Source organism: Drosophila simulans, chromosome 2R, assembly GCF_016746395.2.
Source record: "Drosophila simulans strain w501 chromosome 2R, Prin_Dsim_3.1, whole genome shotgun sequence".
In the NCBI taxonomy this organism is placed as follows: domain Eukaryota; kingdom Metazoa; phylum Arthropoda; class Insecta; order Diptera; family Drosophilidae; genus Drosophila; species Drosophila simulans.
In genome coordinates, this window is record NC_052521.2 from 11,513,202 (window position 1) to 11,529,713 (window position 16,512).

General features: G+C 47.6%; 4 protein-coding genes across 4 annotated transcripts; 3 read left to right on the plus strand and 1 right to left on the minus strand.

Annotated features, from left to right (window-relative positions):
* Positions 1 to 34: 34 nt before the first annotated feature.
* LOC27208267 (ubiquitin carboxyl-terminal hydrolase 20) lies at positions 35 to 3,808 on the plus strand. The gene is made up of 5 exons (XM_016183859.3): positions 35 to 247; positions 346 to 712; positions 770 to 1,562; positions 1,621 to 3,029; positions 3,115 to 3,808. Exons 1-5 carry the CDS (start codon positions 164 to 166, stop codon positions 3,405 to 3,407), a joined length of 2,946 nt encoding a protein of 981 aa, XP_016027577.1. The 5' UTR covers positions 35 to 163; the 3' UTR covers positions 3,408 to 3,808.
* A 64-nt stretch (positions 3,809 to 3,872) lies between these two features.
* On the plus strand, positions 3,873 to 6,209 carry LOC6734453 (SET domain-containing protein SmydA-8). The gene is made up of 6 exons (XM_016168076.1): positions 3,873 to 4,223; positions 4,294 to 4,745; positions 4,981 to 5,409; positions 5,477 to 5,584; positions 5,641 to 5,825; positions 5,897 to 6,209. Exons 1-6 carry the CDS (start codon positions 4,092 to 4,094, stop codon positions 6,133 to 6,135), a joined length of 1,545 nt encoding a protein of 514 aa, XP_016027578.1. The 5' UTR covers positions 3,873 to 4,091; the 3' UTR covers positions 6,136 to 6,209.
* Positions 6,210 to 7,080: 871 nt separating this feature from the next.
* Positions 7,081 to 12,564, plus strand: LOC6734454 (ATP-dependent translocase ABCB1). The gene is made up of 9 exons (XM_002081437.4): positions 7,081 to 7,337; positions 8,190 to 8,415; positions 8,486 to 8,769; positions 8,945 to 10,904; positions 10,964 to 11,269; positions 11,330 to 11,469; positions 11,532 to 12,093; positions 12,151 to 12,297; positions 12,362 to 12,564. The coding sequence occupies exons 1-9, from the start codon at positions 7,222 to 7,224 to the stop codon at positions 12,560 to 12,562; spliced, it is 3,942 nt and encodes a 1,313-aa protein (XP_002081473.2). The 5' UTR covers positions 7,081 to 7,221; the 3' UTR covers positions 12,563 to 12,564.
* A 200-nt stretch (positions 12,565 to 12,764) lies between these two features.
* LOC6734455 (heat shock 70 kDa protein cognate 5) lies at positions 12,765 to 16,336 on the minus strand. Its single transcript, XM_002081438.3, has 6 exons — positions 15,986 to 16,336; positions 15,821 to 15,867; positions 14,981 to 15,559; positions 13,714 to 14,818; positions 13,512 to 13,652; positions 12,765 to 13,449 (listed from the first exon to the last, which is right to left on the minus strand). Exons 1-6 carry the CDS (start codon positions 16,073 to 16,075, stop codon positions 13,351 to 13,353), a joined length of 2,061 nt encoding a protein of 686 aa, XP_002081474.1. The 5' UTR covers positions 16,076 to 16,336; the 3' UTR covers positions 12,765 to 13,350.
* Positions 16,337 to 16,512: the final 176 nt, after the last annotated feature.

Here is a 16,512-nt window from a genome sequence, read left to right on the forward strand (position 1 = left end):
ATGAATTATATCCGCGTGACTCACGGTTTTTTGCTTCGGTCACACTGACGGACAATACCAAAAATACCATCCTAAATCGCAAACGCCTTTTCTGCGGTCGTTTCCAATCAAAATTCTCAATTAAAATATAAAAAAACAGAATACTGGCAGCTAGGGAACTATAATGACTTTGAGTCCCAACCTAAATCAGCACAATACACATGTAGAGCACCGAAACCGCACCATACACAGCAACCAGGGCCACAAGGTAAGGTGTGGGGGGCGAATTCCGCTCCAGGCGAACAGTCGCTTTTGTAGGCATTGTTTAATGCTCGATTACATGACTTTCGATTTTCCCTCGGTCAGCTGGCGAACGGGTATGCCATGGAAGATCCAAGGAGCAGCCGATGTCACGACAAACTCTTCAGCGGATCGTTAAAATCGCTGGCACTCCGCGAGGACTCGAACACCAGTGACAGTGAGGTCACAGACACAGCAAAGGGCTCGGGCACGGGACTCGTGGGCCTGCAGAACATTGCGAACACCTGCTATATGAATTCGGCACTACAGGCACTGAGTAATTTGCCGCCGATGACACACTACTTTATCAACTGCAGCGACCTTGTGGAGTACATAGCAGAGCAGAGCGCCCGTCGCTGCAAGCCCGGCGGGCTGGCCAAGAGCTATCGCCGCTTGATGCAGGACATCTGGCAGGATGTCGATGATCCCAAAGGTTCAGCCTTTCACAATCTCTTAATCGGAAAACCTACTAAAGTTTGAGATTTTACAGAGTTTATTGCCCCTCGTGGTATTCTGTATGGCATTCGCACGGTTCATCCCATGTTTCGGGGCTATCAGCAGCACGATACCCAGGAGTTCTTGCGGTGCTTCATGGACCAGCTGCACGAGGAGCTGACAGAGCAGGTCTCAATGCTGCCACACACGCAGAATCAGCCGCAATACCCAACACTTCAGCAGCAGCAGCCCAGCGAAACGGATGACGAAAACGATGATGAGGCAGCGCCTGCATCCTTGTCGCCGGCATCCGAAAGCGAGTACGACACCTGTGAAAGCAGCATGTCCGAGCGATCGGCAGAGGTGCTGCTGAAGACGGAGTACTTTGTAACGCCCTGTCGGACAAATGGTTCCAACAGTGGGCTACCAGAAGGCCACTCGGTGCAATTGCAGCAACCACCCTTGCAGCATCAGCAAAAAAATGCCTCCTCCGCCGAACAGAAACCTATAGAAGCAGCGCGCTCAATAATCAGCGACGTGTTCGATGGCAAACTTTTGTCTTCGGTGCAGTGCTTGACCTGCGATCGTGTGTCCACACGCGAGGAAACATTCCAGGACCTCTCGCTGCCCATTCCCAATCGAGATTTTCTCAACGTTCTTCACCAAACCCATAGCTTAAGCGTGCAAAGTTTGAATGCCGCTGAAACCTCCGCTAGGACCAACGAGGGCTGGCTGTCCTGGATGTGGAATATGCTGCGCTCCTGGATTTATGGACCCTCGGTGACGCTCTACGACTGCATGGCCAGTTTTTTCAGCGCGGATGAGTTGAAGGGAGACAACATGTACAGGTGAGAAGATCCTTTAGGCTATATAGGCGTTTCAATCATCACTGTATGTACTTTTCAGCTGCGAACGCTGCAATAAGCTTCGGACGGGAATAAAGTACTCCCGCGTCCTCACCTTGCCAGAGGTTTTGTGTATCCACCTGAAGCGGTTTCGCAATGATCTTTCTTATAGTTCAAAAATCTCCTCGGACGTTTACTTTCCGCTGGAGGGCTTCGACATGCGGCCGTACATTCACAAGGATTGCAAGAGCGAGGTGGCCATTTACAACCTGTCGTCGGTGATTTGCCATCATGGAACAGTGGGTGGTGGCCATTATACTTGTTTCGCACGCAATGCGCTCAACGGAAAGTGGTATGAGTTCGATGATCAGTTTGTGACGGAGGTTTCTTCGGAGGTGGTGCAGTCCTGCCAGGCGTATGTTCTGTTTTACCACAAACACAATCCCCAGATGAAGCTAGTCAGGGATGAGGCGATGACTTTGTCGACTTCACATCCCCTGTGTGATTCGGACATTCAGTTTTATATTACCAGCGAATGGCTCTCAAGATTGGCCACCTTTTCAGAACCAGGACCTATTAACAACCAGGAGATGCTGTGCCCCCATGGCGGGATTTTGCATTCCAAGGCGGACGTAATCAGCCAGATTGCGGTGCCGATTTCCCAGCCGCTATGGGACTATCTCTACCGGACTTTCGGCGGCGGACCAGCTGTGAATATAATATTCGAGTGCGAGATCTGCAAGCGGGCAGCGGAGACCCTTTCCCGTCGTCAACAATATGAACTTAACGAGTTCACAAAATACAATGGGCTGCAGAACGAATTTGATTCGACCGCCATTTATGCGATCGCAATGCCATGGCTGCGCTCCTGGCAGCAGTTTTCGCGCGGAAAAACCCACAAGGATCCGGGACCGATCACCAACGAGGGCATCGCTGCTCCCACCGAAAATGGTTCCCAAAATGGAAGTGCCACTGTGAGCTGCGTGCGATTGGGCTCGGATTATGCCCAACTGAATGCGCGCTTGTGGCGATTCCTGCATAACATCTATGGTGGTGGTCCGGAAATTATACTTCGACAGGCCCTATCAGATGAAGACGATGCCGAGGAAATAGAAATCATCGACCAAGATGATGAGTGCGACGATGATGAGGATCAGGATCAGGATTTGGAAGGGGAAGACGAGGAGATTGCGGCAGCCAGCTATCAGCACAATCATTCCGACACCGAAAGCAATTTGGGTATTCGCACTACCCCGAGTCCAAGTCTCAGTACCAGTCCCAGTCCCAGTCCAAGCCTAACCGGCACGCGTCAGCCGACGGAGGCGGAGTCGGACCTGCGACCAAATAGTCCAAAGTCCAAGCCCAGCAGGTCCAAAATGAAGGTGTCCGCCCTGCGATTGAATATGCGAAATAAGGGCAGGCGCAATCGCAGTGCGTTCAACCAGTACGCCGAGATGTTTGGAGCTAAAGGTGGGAATTGGATTGATGAATATTTTTTTACACAACTTTACCTTTATTGGAATTGCAATGTTACTTTTTTTTATCTATTTTGTAGGAAACTACAATGCCCACAGCAATTCCGAACCCGTAGTGTCTGAGAAAAATGAGAAGGATACGGACAATGACCGTACTGTTGCATTTCCGAGCGAATACAGCTTACCCATTTCGATACCATTCCAAAGCGACAATTTCCAGGTGAACGGTGTGCACGAGAAGTCACGCGACAAGGGAAAACTGCGGAATAGTTCAAAAAGCGGCAGCACTGCTGCCACCAAGGAGAACGTCACGCTGCAAAAGTTCGTGACCCTGCGCGAGGCCAATGGGCCGAGTGACGAGACTGATATTTGATCGACGGCGTCTGAGGATCGAGGAGGAGGAGGAGGAGGAGGAGGAGGAGGAGGATCGGGAGATGGAGAAGTTAGTGTCCCTGGCCAGAGTCACAAAACAGCGACGCCTAAACGCAGGCCAAAATCCAAGTTTAGGCGTAAACGTAAACGTCAGTAGTTTTATACCTCAGTGTTTTGTTGGGGTGGAGGCTATTTAAAGTATGTAAAAACTGTATTTATAAATTAATCGTATTGCTATCCCGGCGCCTAACCAGTAATCTGATACCAGCTACTGGCCAATGGTGATTTTGTATATAGTATGGGAGTGCTTTAATTGGTGTAACGATAGTGAATAAATCGTAAAAATCTTGGCCAAGCTGCCGCTTCTGTGTGCATCTAGGCCCTCAAACAAACAGAAGAAAATCAATCGGCGTTTTAATTTCATTACGGTTAGGGTGGCCCGCCTCGCACAGCATTGGTCCACTCAAGAGCGAGGGTCTATAAATAGTTCTAAGAGGACCGAGCGTAGAGCACGGCAGCAGATGTGATGGGATGTGTGTGTTCTGCTCATCAGCTGGCCCAGTTTATAGGAATTGAGTGAGGCGTGCGGAGGTGGATGCACATCGCGCAACTGAATGAGAGTGCGGACGAAATTCTCCCCGACTGAAAACCATCTCTTTTTGGATTGTACATCTGCCTTGCCACCATGAATCCCTGCCATGTGTGCGAGGAGCCGACGAAGAACAAGTGCTCCAACTGTAACCAGGTCTCCTACTGCAGTGTCCAGCACCAGAAGCAGGACTGGAAAGCGCACAAGCCAAGCTGTCATCCATTCAAGGTACTGCGGTACTGATATCCAAGCGAAAGGGCTCCGATGGCCCAACATAACCTCAACCCTTCTCTTACAGATCGCCCACAATGAGCAGCTGGGCCGGCATCTGGTGGCCACCCGCACCATTAAGCCATATGAGATAGTCCTTAAGGAGGCTCCTCTGGTCCGGGGACCAGCACAGATCTCCGCACCCGTTTGCCTGGGCTGTTTAAACGGCATCGAGCCGGACGATCACATCGAGTGCGAACAGTGCGGTTGGCCGCTGTGCGGACCGGAGTGCAAGTCCCTGGATGAGCACAAGGCGGAGTGCCGTCTCACCAAGGATCGGGATCAGAGGGTTAATGTGCAGGAGTTCGGTGGACCACATCCCCTGTACACTTGTTTGAGCACCGTAAGGTGCCTGCTGATTGGCGAAACTAGTCCGGAGAAGGCCAGCAAGTTCCAGGACCTGGAGTCACTGGAGTCCACCAGAAGGGGCTCCAACCAATGGAAGGCGGATCTGGTCAGCATCGGACAGTTTATTCCAAAGTGGGTACATAAACATTCACACATCATAATTGAATGAATCTATATAAACATAAACAATCTTATCTTATCTCTCACCGATATAAGTACGTTAGTCTGGTTTTTGTCTGTGGCCATAAGTATTTATGATTGGCACGCTATCAAAATTATAATCTAATAACATAAAATTATTTCAGCAGGTTAAACAATATTACATTTTTGGTTATTTAAGGCAGTTACATATATATAATACTTTCAGGTTTTTTAAAACCCAGAAGTTCACCGAGGAGGAGATTATGAAAGCAGTTGGTGCTCTGCAAATTAATGGACACGAGGTGCCCACCACTGATCCTCCTCACGTAGCGGTCTTTTATACCGCCTCCTTCACGGAGAACTCCTGCCTGCCCAATCTGGCCAAGAGCTTCAACAAGAACGGACACTGCATCCTCTGGGCGCCGCGCGAGATCAAGAAGAACGCCCATCTGAGCATCTGCTACTCGGACGCCATGTGGGGCACCGCCGATCGCCAGCGCCATCTGATGCAGACAAAGCTGTTCAAGTGTGCCTGCGAGAGATGTGTGGATGTCACCGAGTTGGACACCAACTACAGCGCTATCAAGTGCGAGGATCGCCAGTGCGGCGGATTGATGCTGCCCACCAAGGCGGACGACTGGAACGGCAGTTGGCGGTGAGTGTCTACATGTGCCACCACCCAAGTCGTCCTGAAATGTATGTGCTTTCCTAATCTCTTCTAGCTGTCGCGAGTGCCACAAGCAGGTCCAGAAACACTATGTGGAACGCATTTTGGAACGGGCTGGCAAGGACATCCAGAGCATGGAGAAAAACGCTGAAAATGGATTAAAGTTAGTAAACTTAAATATGACAAAAGGTCTCCCAAAAGCAAATCTTTATCTCACAGATACCTTAAGCACTACGAAAAGTGGCTGCCGCCACAGCATTTTCACATGAGTGAGATTAAAATCCTGCTCGTTCAGCTGCTGGCCAAGGATCAGAAGGAGCTAATGGTGATCCCGGACGACAAACTGCTGCTGAAGCTCAATTTCGCCAGGGAACTTGTTGAGTTGTACGAGAAGCTGACGCCGTGTAAGTGTTATTGCCGATTATTACGTATACGCAGTGTTATCTCAAGTGGCTGCTGTTATCTTACTCGACAGGCGAAGTTCGCACGCTCGGCACGCTTTGCTTCGAGCTGCACTCGGCAATTGCCGAACAGACTCGTCGTGTAGCCCTTGAAACGAGCCTCTCGCCCAAGGATCGACTGGAGGAGTCCCTGTTCTATGTGGACAAGTGCGTCAACTATCTGCAATACGAGTCGGACATCTTCATCGAGGGTCACATGCTCAAGCAGGCTAAGATCAACCGCGAAGCGCTTCGCCTGGTCACCATGTCCTAGGCAACCAGATAAAACGCGAATGAAATCAGAAAGCTTGCCTATATCGAAATTGTCAATAAACTGTCATAACTGAATCCCTCGTATTGTAGATAATCGGTGGAAAACCGGCGTGAAATTGGCCAGTCATGTCGTCAGTCACAAGTCCAACGTCATGGGTTGGCCGACCAAATCGGCTTCTATATGTACAAATATTCCCCACCGTGAGTAAGCCGTGTTGGCAATACGGACGATAAGGATAAGATGCGTGTGAGCGAGCCATGGATGGCATTTTAATTTGCTGAATGCTCTGATATTTCCCATTGGTGGCCTATATAAAACTGAAAAGTATTATAATTCGTTCAATTAAAATCTTAATAATGCATTAGCTGTAACTAACTACGATATATGAATATGTATATGTAGATATATATGTATATGATTAGTCGCCGAGTATTCACAAGGCCTGATAACGATATACCTTCGATTTATCTGAGGAACGAAATTATGGCGAACTTAACATTGACAATGCAGTTTGATTTTTTATTGCCCTGTAGCTTTTGATTTCATTTGTAATTCACTCAAACAAAACCACATTCTCAGTTATATTCGAGTTATAATTCACGTAAAATCCATGTTGTTGTTATTGTTTTATTTATAAAAATAATTGAAAACATTATTCGAAGTACTGACCTAGGGTTTTAAAAATGCGATGAAGACCCCCCCGTGATTTCAATCAGTCCTTTTAGATTTCGCCGGCACTCAGGTTCTTAGTCAAAATACGAGTATTATGATCGGTTTCATCAGATTCGGTTTCACGTGCAGCCATTAAATTCCACTTGATCACGAATTTCACAAGCAGACCAAACTCACCGTTAGTCTTAAGAATCGTATACATGTTCAATATATTGATAAACGAGCATTATCAGTTGATAAGGCTTCGCTCTGGCCCGCTGGGCATTCAAATATAAACCCCCAACTGCTGCCATATTCTAATAGTCGGTTTTAGTCTGCGTTGCCATTGGGTCCTTCCCTTCTCTTCATTTCAACTGATATATATATATACATATTTATTGATATTGATATTCGCCCTTGAGTTATATATACACGATGACCGTTAAGAACGGCGATATCGTCAAGGACGATGTGAATTCGCGATCGCAGTACAAAACGAACATCGTCCTGGGCGCCAAACTAGAGGATTCGGATCGAGATCGAAAGAGCTTGTGAGTTTTGAAAAGAAAGTCCTTAAAGGACATTCAAAGTTTGAATTTTGTGCTGTGCCAACGAAAGAAGAAAACTTTTTGTGAAATTTTGAGGAAAGTGGCTGTAATCTCAATTAATCTTGTTATTACCTATTGGCTAATAGCCAATTAAACTAATCGATACTCAAATGAATAAAAGAAACACATTATATTATTAATTGACATGTTTCCGTTGAGTGCCCAATTTCATTCAAGTTGTTCACCTTTTTACAAATTTGCACTTCAACGATGACGCTGCTGAATTTTCATACGCATAATTCGGCTACTAAGTGTATTTTTATTGTGTACCCTATGCGAAGGAGTTATACGAAATATTTAAGAAGTCTTGATGAAATATCACTCATTTGCATTTTAGTTTGATCCTGAAATCAATGCTATTTTCGGGTTCATATTCTTAGACGCTTTGCTAGCTCTACAGTTTTATAACCCACATAAAAGATTATATATGTAGATTGTGTGTGAATTTGAAAGTTAGTAATCGAAATAATAAAGTGTATTTGGCCTCCGTTATAGTATTCGATCAATTACAACTTTATCGTTCATTGATTGCCAATGAGTTAAAAAAAGAGAGCAGGTAATCTACCTATGTATATCAAACCATAGATAGCAAGTTCGTCGGGCAAATCCGAAGCGTGGTCATTGTGTTATTGGTTGTTGCAAACCACTTCCCACGGAGAATGTTAGGTATAGATAAGGATGGCGGCGATTGGTGATTCGTAGCAATGTGAGGTTCATGGCAATGGCGTCAATAGAATCATCGAACTGATAACCATCTATGATTGGCGTGCGCGCCACCCTTTATTATTATTGCAGTGAGCCCAACAAGTCGAAAAAGAAGTCCAAGCATGACGAGGCGGATGCCAGCGATGAGGAGGATAACTCCCAGTACCAGGAGGATGTGAAGCAAGTTAGCTACTTCCAGCTCTTCCGGTATGCCACCAAAAAGGATCGAGCGCTCTATGTGATCGGACTACTGTCTGCCGTGGCCACAGGCCTGACCACTCCGGCCAACAGTTTGATCTTCGGTAATCTCGCCAATGTAAGTCCAACAATACTTGGCCAAAATCATAGCTCTTGATCTATCTATATATCTATCTAAATATCCAAAGGACATGATTGACTTGGGTGGACTGATTGAGGGCGGAAAATCGTATCGAGCTGACGATGCTGTCTCTACTTTGCTCCTGGACAAAGTGCGGCAGTTCTCCCTGCAGAACACCTACATCGGCATCATTATGCTGGTGTGTTCCTATCTCTCGATCACCTGCTTCAACTACGCGGCCCACTCCCAGATCCTCACCATCCGCTCAAAGTTCTTCCGCTCCATTCTGCATCAGGACATGAAGTGGTACGACTTCAACCAGAGTGGCGAAGTGGCCAGCCGAATGAATGAGTAAGTGACTCAAGCCTCTTATCAAATCTTTGGTTAATCACGGAATTTTTGTCATACGTAACCATATACCAACCAGTCATACGTTTCTTATCAGTTGCTTTCAATACTACCATCCTATAAATAGTTAAGAAAATCAGAGACATGCCAATTAAATTAAATGTTGCGCCTTTTTCAGAGATCTCTCCAAAATGGAGGATGGCTTGGCCGAAAAAGTGGTCATGTTCGTCCATTACCTTGTCGCCTTCGTGGGATCTTTGGTGCTAGCCTTTGTCAAGGGCTGGCAGCTATCCTTGGTGTGCTTGACCAGTTTGCCACTAACATTCATTGCCATGGGCCTGGTGGCCGTTGCCACATCCCGACTGGCCAAAAAGGAGGTGACCATGTATGCCGGTGCTGCCGTGGTGGCCGAAGGCGCTCTCTCCGGGATTCGAACGGTAAAGGCCTTTGAGGGCGAAGCGAAGGAGGTGGCCGCGTACAAGGAGCGTGTGGTTGCTGCCAAGATCTTGAATATCAAGAGAAATATGTTCTCGGGAATCGGATTCGGTCTGCTTTGGTTCTTCATCTACGCATCCTATGCTCTGGCCTTCTGGTATGGAGTGGGTCTGGTAATCAAGGGATACCACGAACCTGCGTATGCGAACTACGATGCTGGCACCATGATCACCGTGTTCTTCTCCGTGATGATGGGTTCCATGAATATTGGAATGGCGGCTCCCTATATCGAGGCATTTGGCATCGCGAAGGGCGCCTGCGCCAAGGTTTTCCACATTATCGAGCAGATTCCGGACATTAACCCCATTGATGGGGAGGGTAAAAAGTTAAATGAGCCCCTTACCACCATTGAGTTTAAGGACGTGGAGTTCCAGTATCCCACGCGACCGGAAGTTTCCATTCTAAACAAGCTGAACCTGAAGATCCATCGTGGCCAGACGGTGGCTCTTGTTGGTCCGTCCGGCTGTGGCAAATCCACCTGCATCCAACTGGTCCAGCGATTTTATGATCCCCAGGCTGGTAATCTTTTGTTCAATGACACCAATCTTAAGGACCTTGACATCAACTGGTTGCGCTCTAGGATTGGAGTGGTGGGCCAGGAGCCAATCCTCTTCGGCACATCCATATACGAGAATATCAGGTACGGCCGAGAGGACGCCACTCGCGAGGAGATCGAGGCAGCAGCTGCCGCCGCCAATGCGGCCATCTTCATTAAGAAGCTACCCAAAGGATATGATACGCTGGTTGGAGAGCGAGGAGCTCAGTTGTCCGGAGGCCAGAAGCAGAGGATTGCCATTGCTCGCGCATTGATTCGTGACCCCGAGATCTTGCTGTTGGATGAAGCCACATCTGCTCTGGATACCGCCAGTGAGGCTAAGGTACAAGCTGCCCTGGAGAAAGTCAGTGCTGGAAGGACGACCATCATCGTTGCCCACCGTTTGTCCACCGTTCGTCGGGCAGACCGGATTGTGGTGATCAACAAGGGTGAGGTGGTGGAGAGTGGAACGCATCAGGAGCTGATGCAGTTGAAGGATCACTACTTTAATCTAGTAACCACTCAACTGGGTGAGGATGATGGCTCGGTCCTAAGTCCCACTGGCGATATCTACAAGAACTTTGACATCAAGGATGAAGATGAGGAAGAGATCCAAGTACTTAGCGAGGATGAGGACGAAGATGTGGTTGTCACTGACGAGAAAGATAAGAAAAAGAAAAAGAAGAAGGTCAAGGACCCCAACGAGGTGAAACCTATGTCGGAGGTGATGAATATGAACAAACCGGAATGGTTTGAGATCACAGTGGGCTGCATCTCCTCCGTGATTATGGGCTGCGCCATGCCCATCTTTGCCGTGCTCTTTGGTAGCATCCTTCAGGTTCTTTCGGTTAAGGATAATGATACATACGTTCGCGAAAACTCCAACCAGTACAGCTTGTACTTCTTGATTGCCGGCATCGTAGTGGGCATTGCCACGTTCCTACAGATTTACTTCTTTGGAATCGCCGGTGAGAGACTGACGGAACGCCTCCGTGGACTCATGTTCGAGGCCATGCTGCGCCAGGAGGTGGCCTGGTTCGATGACAAGGCGAACGGTACCGGAAGCCTTTGTGCCCGACTCTCCGGAGACGCTGCTGCAGTTCAGGGTGTAAGTTTGAATGGGATTTCGCATCTGTAGTTTACCTAATGATTTCAATGTTTCCTCAGGCCACTGGTCAACGAATTGGAACGATCATTCAATCGATCTCCACTCTGGCATTGGGCATTGGCTTGTCCATGTATTACGAGTGGAGTCTGGGATTGGTGGCCCTTGCCTTCACGCCCTTCATCCTGATCGCCTTCTACATGCAGCGTACTCTAATGGCAAAGGAGAACATGGGCTCCGCCAAGACCATGGAGAACTGCACCAAGCTGGCCGTCGAAGTGGTTTCCAATATTCGTACTGTAGCTTCTCTGGGTCGTGAAGAAATGTTCCACCAGAACTACATTGGCATGCTGATTCCAGCTGTAGAGGTAGGCTCTATATAGTATTCCTTTTAATTTGTTAATTCATTTCCAATTTCGTCCCTATAGATTTCCAAGAGAAATACCCACTTCCGAGGATTGGTCTACGGTCTCGCCCGTTCCCTGATGTTCTTTGCGTATGCTGCTTGCATGTATTATGGAACATGGTGTGTGATTCACCGCGGAATTCAGTTTGGAGATGTGTTCAAGTAAGTGACGAAATAACACACTTAACTTGAAAGATTTCCTAACATCTTCCCCTCTCTTGTAGAGTATCCCAAGCCCTGATCATGGGTACAGCTTCCATTGCCAATGCATTGGCCTTTGCTCCCAATATGCAGAAGGGAGTTTCGGCAGCCAAGACCATCTTTACGTTCCTCCGCCGCCAGCCGTCGATTGTGGACCGACCGGGAGTGTCTCGCGATCCTTGGCATAGCGAGGGATATGTTCGCTTCGACAAAGTGAAGTTCAGCTATCCCACACGCAATGAGATTCAGGTACTCAAGGGTCTGGAGCTGGCAGTGAGCAAGGGTCAGAAGATCGCCCTAGTGGGTCCATCGGGCTGTGGCAAGTCCACGTGCATCCAGCTGATACAGCGATTCTATGAAGTAGACGAGGGAGCTACTCTTATAGATGAGTGTGATGTGCGCGATGTTTCTATGACCAATCTGCGCAACCAGTTGGGTATCGTGTCACAGGAACCCATTCTTTTCGATCGCACAATCCGAGAGAATATTTCCTACGGTGACAATGCCAGGAACGTGACTGATCAGGAGATCATCTCGGCGTGCAAAAAGTCCAATATCCACGAATTCATCGCTAACCTGCCCTTGGTAAGAGCCTCTTTCTTGACTTATATAGTACTTTTGTAATAGTACCTTATCCCTTAGGGTTATGATACGAGAATGGGCGAGAAGGGTGCTCAGTTGTCCGGAGGTCAGAAGCAGCGCATAGCTATTGCACGAGCACTAATCCGGAATCCCAAAATCATGCTGCTTGACGAGGCCACTTCTGCCTTGGACGCTGAAAGTGAAAAGGTTGGAGCACACAGATCCCTGTCCTATAAAGGACTTCCGTATTCATTTCTTTATTCTCCCTCAGGTTGTCCAAGATGCACTCGATGCCGCCTCTGAGGGACGTACCACAATCAGTATAGCCCACCGACTCTCCACCGTTGTCCACTCCGACGTGATCTTCGTCTTCGAGAACGGAGTAGTGTGTGAAGCTGGAGACCACAAGCAACTGCTTGCGAATCGGGGTCTCTACTACACGCTCTACAAACTTCAGAGCGGAGCCATGTAGAATGATCTTAATAGGTTTAGCCAATCAACTAGCTTAGTGAATTGCGAACAACATCTTCAATTATTTGTACAAAAACTCTATAGTTAAGTTAACATAAGATTATTTATCCCCGCTTATTGTTTAATGTCTAGAGGAATTTAAACATGAATTTTAATTAGAAATTCAAGTCAATAGTCTAGAGAAATAAAGATATTTTTGTATGTAAATGTTTGTTTTGTTTTATTTTAAGTTTACATCGATTTGTTTAAATTTAATTGCATATTACCCCGTCAATATGGTTGTCCACTGGAAACCAACATACAATTTATCTTAAATTTAAACCTCCAAATGAGCATCTGCTTAGTTGTCCGCGTCTAGAACGCCGTGGCCGCCATGCGAATTCAATTTTTGTGCTGTGCTCGTTTTTGTACAACTACAACTAGTTTAGAAGATACGTAAAAATAATCAAAATCTTACAGGAACACAACACAACGGTGACCACGCGTTTTAAGTACGGGAGAAACTCGATTGATTGCATAATAAACAATAAAAACTTTATGCAGTCGATCATTGACGCTCCCTGGCGGCTTGGTCTTCGTCTGTTTACTTGGAAGTCTCATCGTCTGATTCGACCTAATCGCATCTGATAGTTTACTTCACATTTTGGGTAAATGCTTGTGGCTTTGCGTGATTCATGATTCAATAAAGGAATATGAAGTGTTTGTGTTTAACGTAGAACTTAATCGAAATCCAGAAGCGGTTATTATTAAATATGGGAACAACAACTATGACTATTATGGTTGCCTAATTTAGTTCTTCTCTTCCTTCTTGGCTTCGCCGGAAGTGTCGCTGGAACTGCTGCTGTCGGAGGAGCCGGCTCCTGCGTTGCTCTCGCGCTCAGCGGACATCTGAAATGGATTAAATATGCAATTGGTATATGCAATGTACAAGGAGCCAATCCAATACATACCTTCTTGTAGGCCAGCTCGAACAGCTTCAGAGAGGACTGCTGCAGGGAGGAAGTAGCTTTCCTGACCTCCTCGAGGTCGGCAGTCTCCTTGTTGGCCAGCAGCGTGCGCAGATCGGCAATTTCCTTCTTCAGCTTCTCGCACTGCAATTAAATGGGAATATAAAGTACATTCTTAGGATAAAAGTCTTCTTTATGTGCTTACCTCCTCAGCGGGCAGCTGGCTCTTGAACTCCTCCATCTTGGTCTCAGTATCGTGGACTATGCTCTCGCCCTGGTTGACAATCTCAATAAGCTCACGCTTTTGCTTGTCGGCCGTTGCGTATTCCTCGGCCTTTTTGATCATGTTCTCGATTTCATCCTTGCTCAGACCACCGCTGGACTGGATAACGATCTGCTGTTCCTTGCCAGTGCCCTTGTCCTTTGCAGACACGTGCACGATACCGTTGGCATCAATATCGAAAACAACCTCGATCTGGGGCACGCCACGAGGTGCAGGGGGAATTCCGACCAGTGTAAAGGAGCCGAGCAACTTGTTGTCGTTAGCCATTTCACGCTCTCCCTGGTGCACCTTGATCTCCACCTGGGTCTGACCGTCGCTGGCCGTCGAGAAGACTTGTGACTTCTTGGTGGGAATAGTGGTGTTGCGGGAGATCAGGCGGGTGAACACTCCACCCAGGGTCTCAATACCCAGCGACAGGGGAGTAACGTCGAGAAGAAGGACATCGGTGACGTCTCCGGCCAACACACCACCCTGGACAGCGGCACCAACGGCCACAGCCTCATCGGGATTCACAGAGCGCGATGGCTGGCGTCCGAACAGTTCCTGGACGGTGGACTGCACCTTCGGCATACGGGTCATACCGCCAACCAGCAGCACTTCGCCGATCTCGGACTTGGAAACCTCGGCATCGGACAGAGCCTTCTGGCAGGGCTGGATAGTACGCTTGATCAGATCACCCACCAAGCTTTCCAGCTTGGAGCGTGTCAGCTTCAGGTTCATGTGCTGGGGTCCGGCGGCATCCATGGTCAGATAAGGCAGATTGATGTCGGTCTGTTGGGAGGAGGACAGCTCGCACTTGGCCTTCTCGGCCGCCTCCTTCAGTCGCTGCATGGCAATGTTGTCCTTGCGGATATCAATTCCACTATCCTTCTTGAATTCGGCCACCAGGAAGTTGACGATATGGTTGTCAAAGTCCTCACCACCCAGAAGGGTATCACCATTGGTGGACTTGACTTCGAACACTCCCTTCTGGATCTCCAAAATCGAAATATCGAAGGTGCCGCCACCCAAATCGTAAACGGCAATGCTGAAAGGTAAGCATTTTTAAATATAGTTTAGATTAGAAAATTCATTTTCTTCTAGCAATTTGTAAGTAAAACACTTTCAACCTTTCTGATAAAAGATAAGGAGCCACACAGTAAAAAGCCATAAAGAAGACACAACGAACATGGTCGAATCGAACACTTACATTTTGTCCTCCGTTTTGTCCATTCCATAGGCCAACGCGGCAGCAGTGGGCTCGTTGATCACGCGCAGCACATTAAGACCAGCGATTTGACCAGCATCCTTGGTGGCCTGGCGTTGGGAGTCGTTGAAGTAGGCGGGCACGGTGACCACGGCATTCTTTACGGGAGTGTTCAGGTATGCCTCAGCGGTTTCCCTCATTTTCATCAGGATGAAAGCACCGATTTGAGAGGGAGAATACACCTTGCCGTCAGTAGAAGAGACCCAGGCATCTCCATTTGAAGCCTTAACAACCTTGTAGGACAGGTTAGTGATGTCTTTCTTAACCTCGGGATCATCGAAACGTCTGCCAATCAGTCGCTTGGTGGCATAGAAGGTGTTGGCCGAGTTGGTGACTGCCTGCCGCTTGGCGGGCATGCCCACCAGACGCTCACCGTCCTTGGTGAAGGCGACGTGGGAGGGTGTGGTGCGGGCTCCCTCGGCGTTTTCGATCACCTTGGCCTGCTTGCCCTCCATGACGGCCAGGCAGGAGTTGGTTGTTCCCAGATCGATTCCAATAACAGCACCTTTGACCTCGCCGGACCTGGAAAGGGGGAGGGGGTGGGAGGTTTGTTTTACATATGGATAGAGTGAACAGATAAGGCCGCCGGCAACAAGTCAAGATAAGCACCACGTTTCTGGTCATAGATATTTGCAATTATCAAGGCACTTTCTTTTAAATATCGTACATTATGATGCAACATGAGGTAGCTTTTGGAAATCTATCTTATGTTTGTCTAGTGCTTACATAATTGCGTTCCGGTATCAAGAGAAATTTGCGAAATTATAACTCGATTTCACTTACTTGTAACGCAGCTGGGACGATATTCCATTGCTAGCACCTGGCAGATTCTGCAAAGACAAAAGGGTACTTCGCTGTAGAATCTTCCCGCAAAACATGAGACCGCATCATCGGCATGCCGCACTTTATATAATAGGTGATGGGTCGGGGCTGGGGGATGGTACTTACGCGGAACATGCTAGAAGCTCCGGATATATGGGAGGGTAGCACGCTGGCCTGGCGAGCGAGACGGGGCAGAAACTTGGGTACGCGCAGCATTTTGGCTTTTTACTTCTGCAATTTCACACGAACAATTGTCAAATTAAAAGCAAAAATTTCGTCAGAACGGCGGAGCACGTTTCTTCCCGTGAGAGGACTGTAAGGTAAGTGGTGGACTCGGGCTCGTCTCTGTGCGACGGGCAATGCGATAGATTCCCGAAGCTCGCGTGCCAGAGTTGTCAACGGTGTGGAAGTGTTTCTTCAACGATTTGTGGTGTAGAAAACTTTAAATATTTTACTGGCCCTTCAGAACAAGGTGGTTTGAAAACATAGTTAATGAAAGCAAACTAGATGTAAAGTGAAAAGTGTCAGAAGGTATGCTTACATATGTTTAAGCTTCTGAAACTGAGCAAAATTTTTTAAGTTTAGTTTTAATAAATTGTGTACTTTCTTCATTTTAATAAAATATTTAACTTTATTAATTATATTAAAGTTAT

Coding starts and splice junctions, on each gene's coding strand:
- LOC27208267 (XM_016183859.3), top strand. CDS start 164: ATGACTTTGAGTCCCAACCTAAATCAGCACAATACACATGTAGAGCAC. Junction 248..345: donor ACAGCAACCAGGGCCACAAG/GTAAGGTGTGGG, acceptor TCCCTCGGTCAG/CTGGCGAACGGGTATGCCAT. Junction 1,563..1,620: donor AAGGGAGACAACATGTACAG/GTGAGAAGATCC, acceptor TGTACTTTTCAG/CTGCGAACGCTGCAATAAGC.
- LOC6734455 (XM_002081438.3), bottom strand. CDS start 16,075: ATGCTGCGCGTACCCAAGTTTCTGCCCCGTCTCGCTCGCCAGGCCAGC. Junction 13,653..13,713: donor GCCAGCTGCCCGCTGAGGAG/GTAAGCACATAA, acceptor ATTTAATTGCAG/TGCGAGAAGCTGAAGAAGGA. Junction 13,450..13,511: donor TCGAGCTGGCCTACAAGAAG/GTATGTATTGGA, acceptor AATCCATTTCAG/ATGTCCGCTGAGCGCGAGAG.
- LOC6734453 (XM_016168076.1), top strand. CDS start 4,092: ATGAATCCCTGCCATGTGTGCGAGGAGCCGACGAAGAACAAGTGCTCC. Junction 4,746..4,980: donor ATCGGACAGTTTATTCCAAA/GTGGGTACATAA, acceptor TAATACTTTCAG/GTTTTTTAAAACCCAGAAGT. Junction 5,410..5,476: donor GACTGGAACGGCAGTTGGCG/GTGAGTGTCTAC, acceptor AATCTCTTCTAG/CTGTCGCGAGTGCCACAAGC.
- LOC6734454 (XM_002081437.4), top strand. CDS start 7,222: ATGACCGTTAAGAACGGCGATATCGTCAAGGACGATGTGAATTCGCGA. Junction 11,270..11,329: donor TGCTGATTCCAGCTGTAGAG/GTAGGCTCTATA, acceptor TCGTCCCTATAG/ATTTCCAAGAGAAATACCCA. Junction 12,094..12,150: donor TCATCGCTAACCTGCCCTTG/GTAAGAGCCTCT, acceptor CTTATCCCTTAG/GGTTATGATACGAGAATGGG.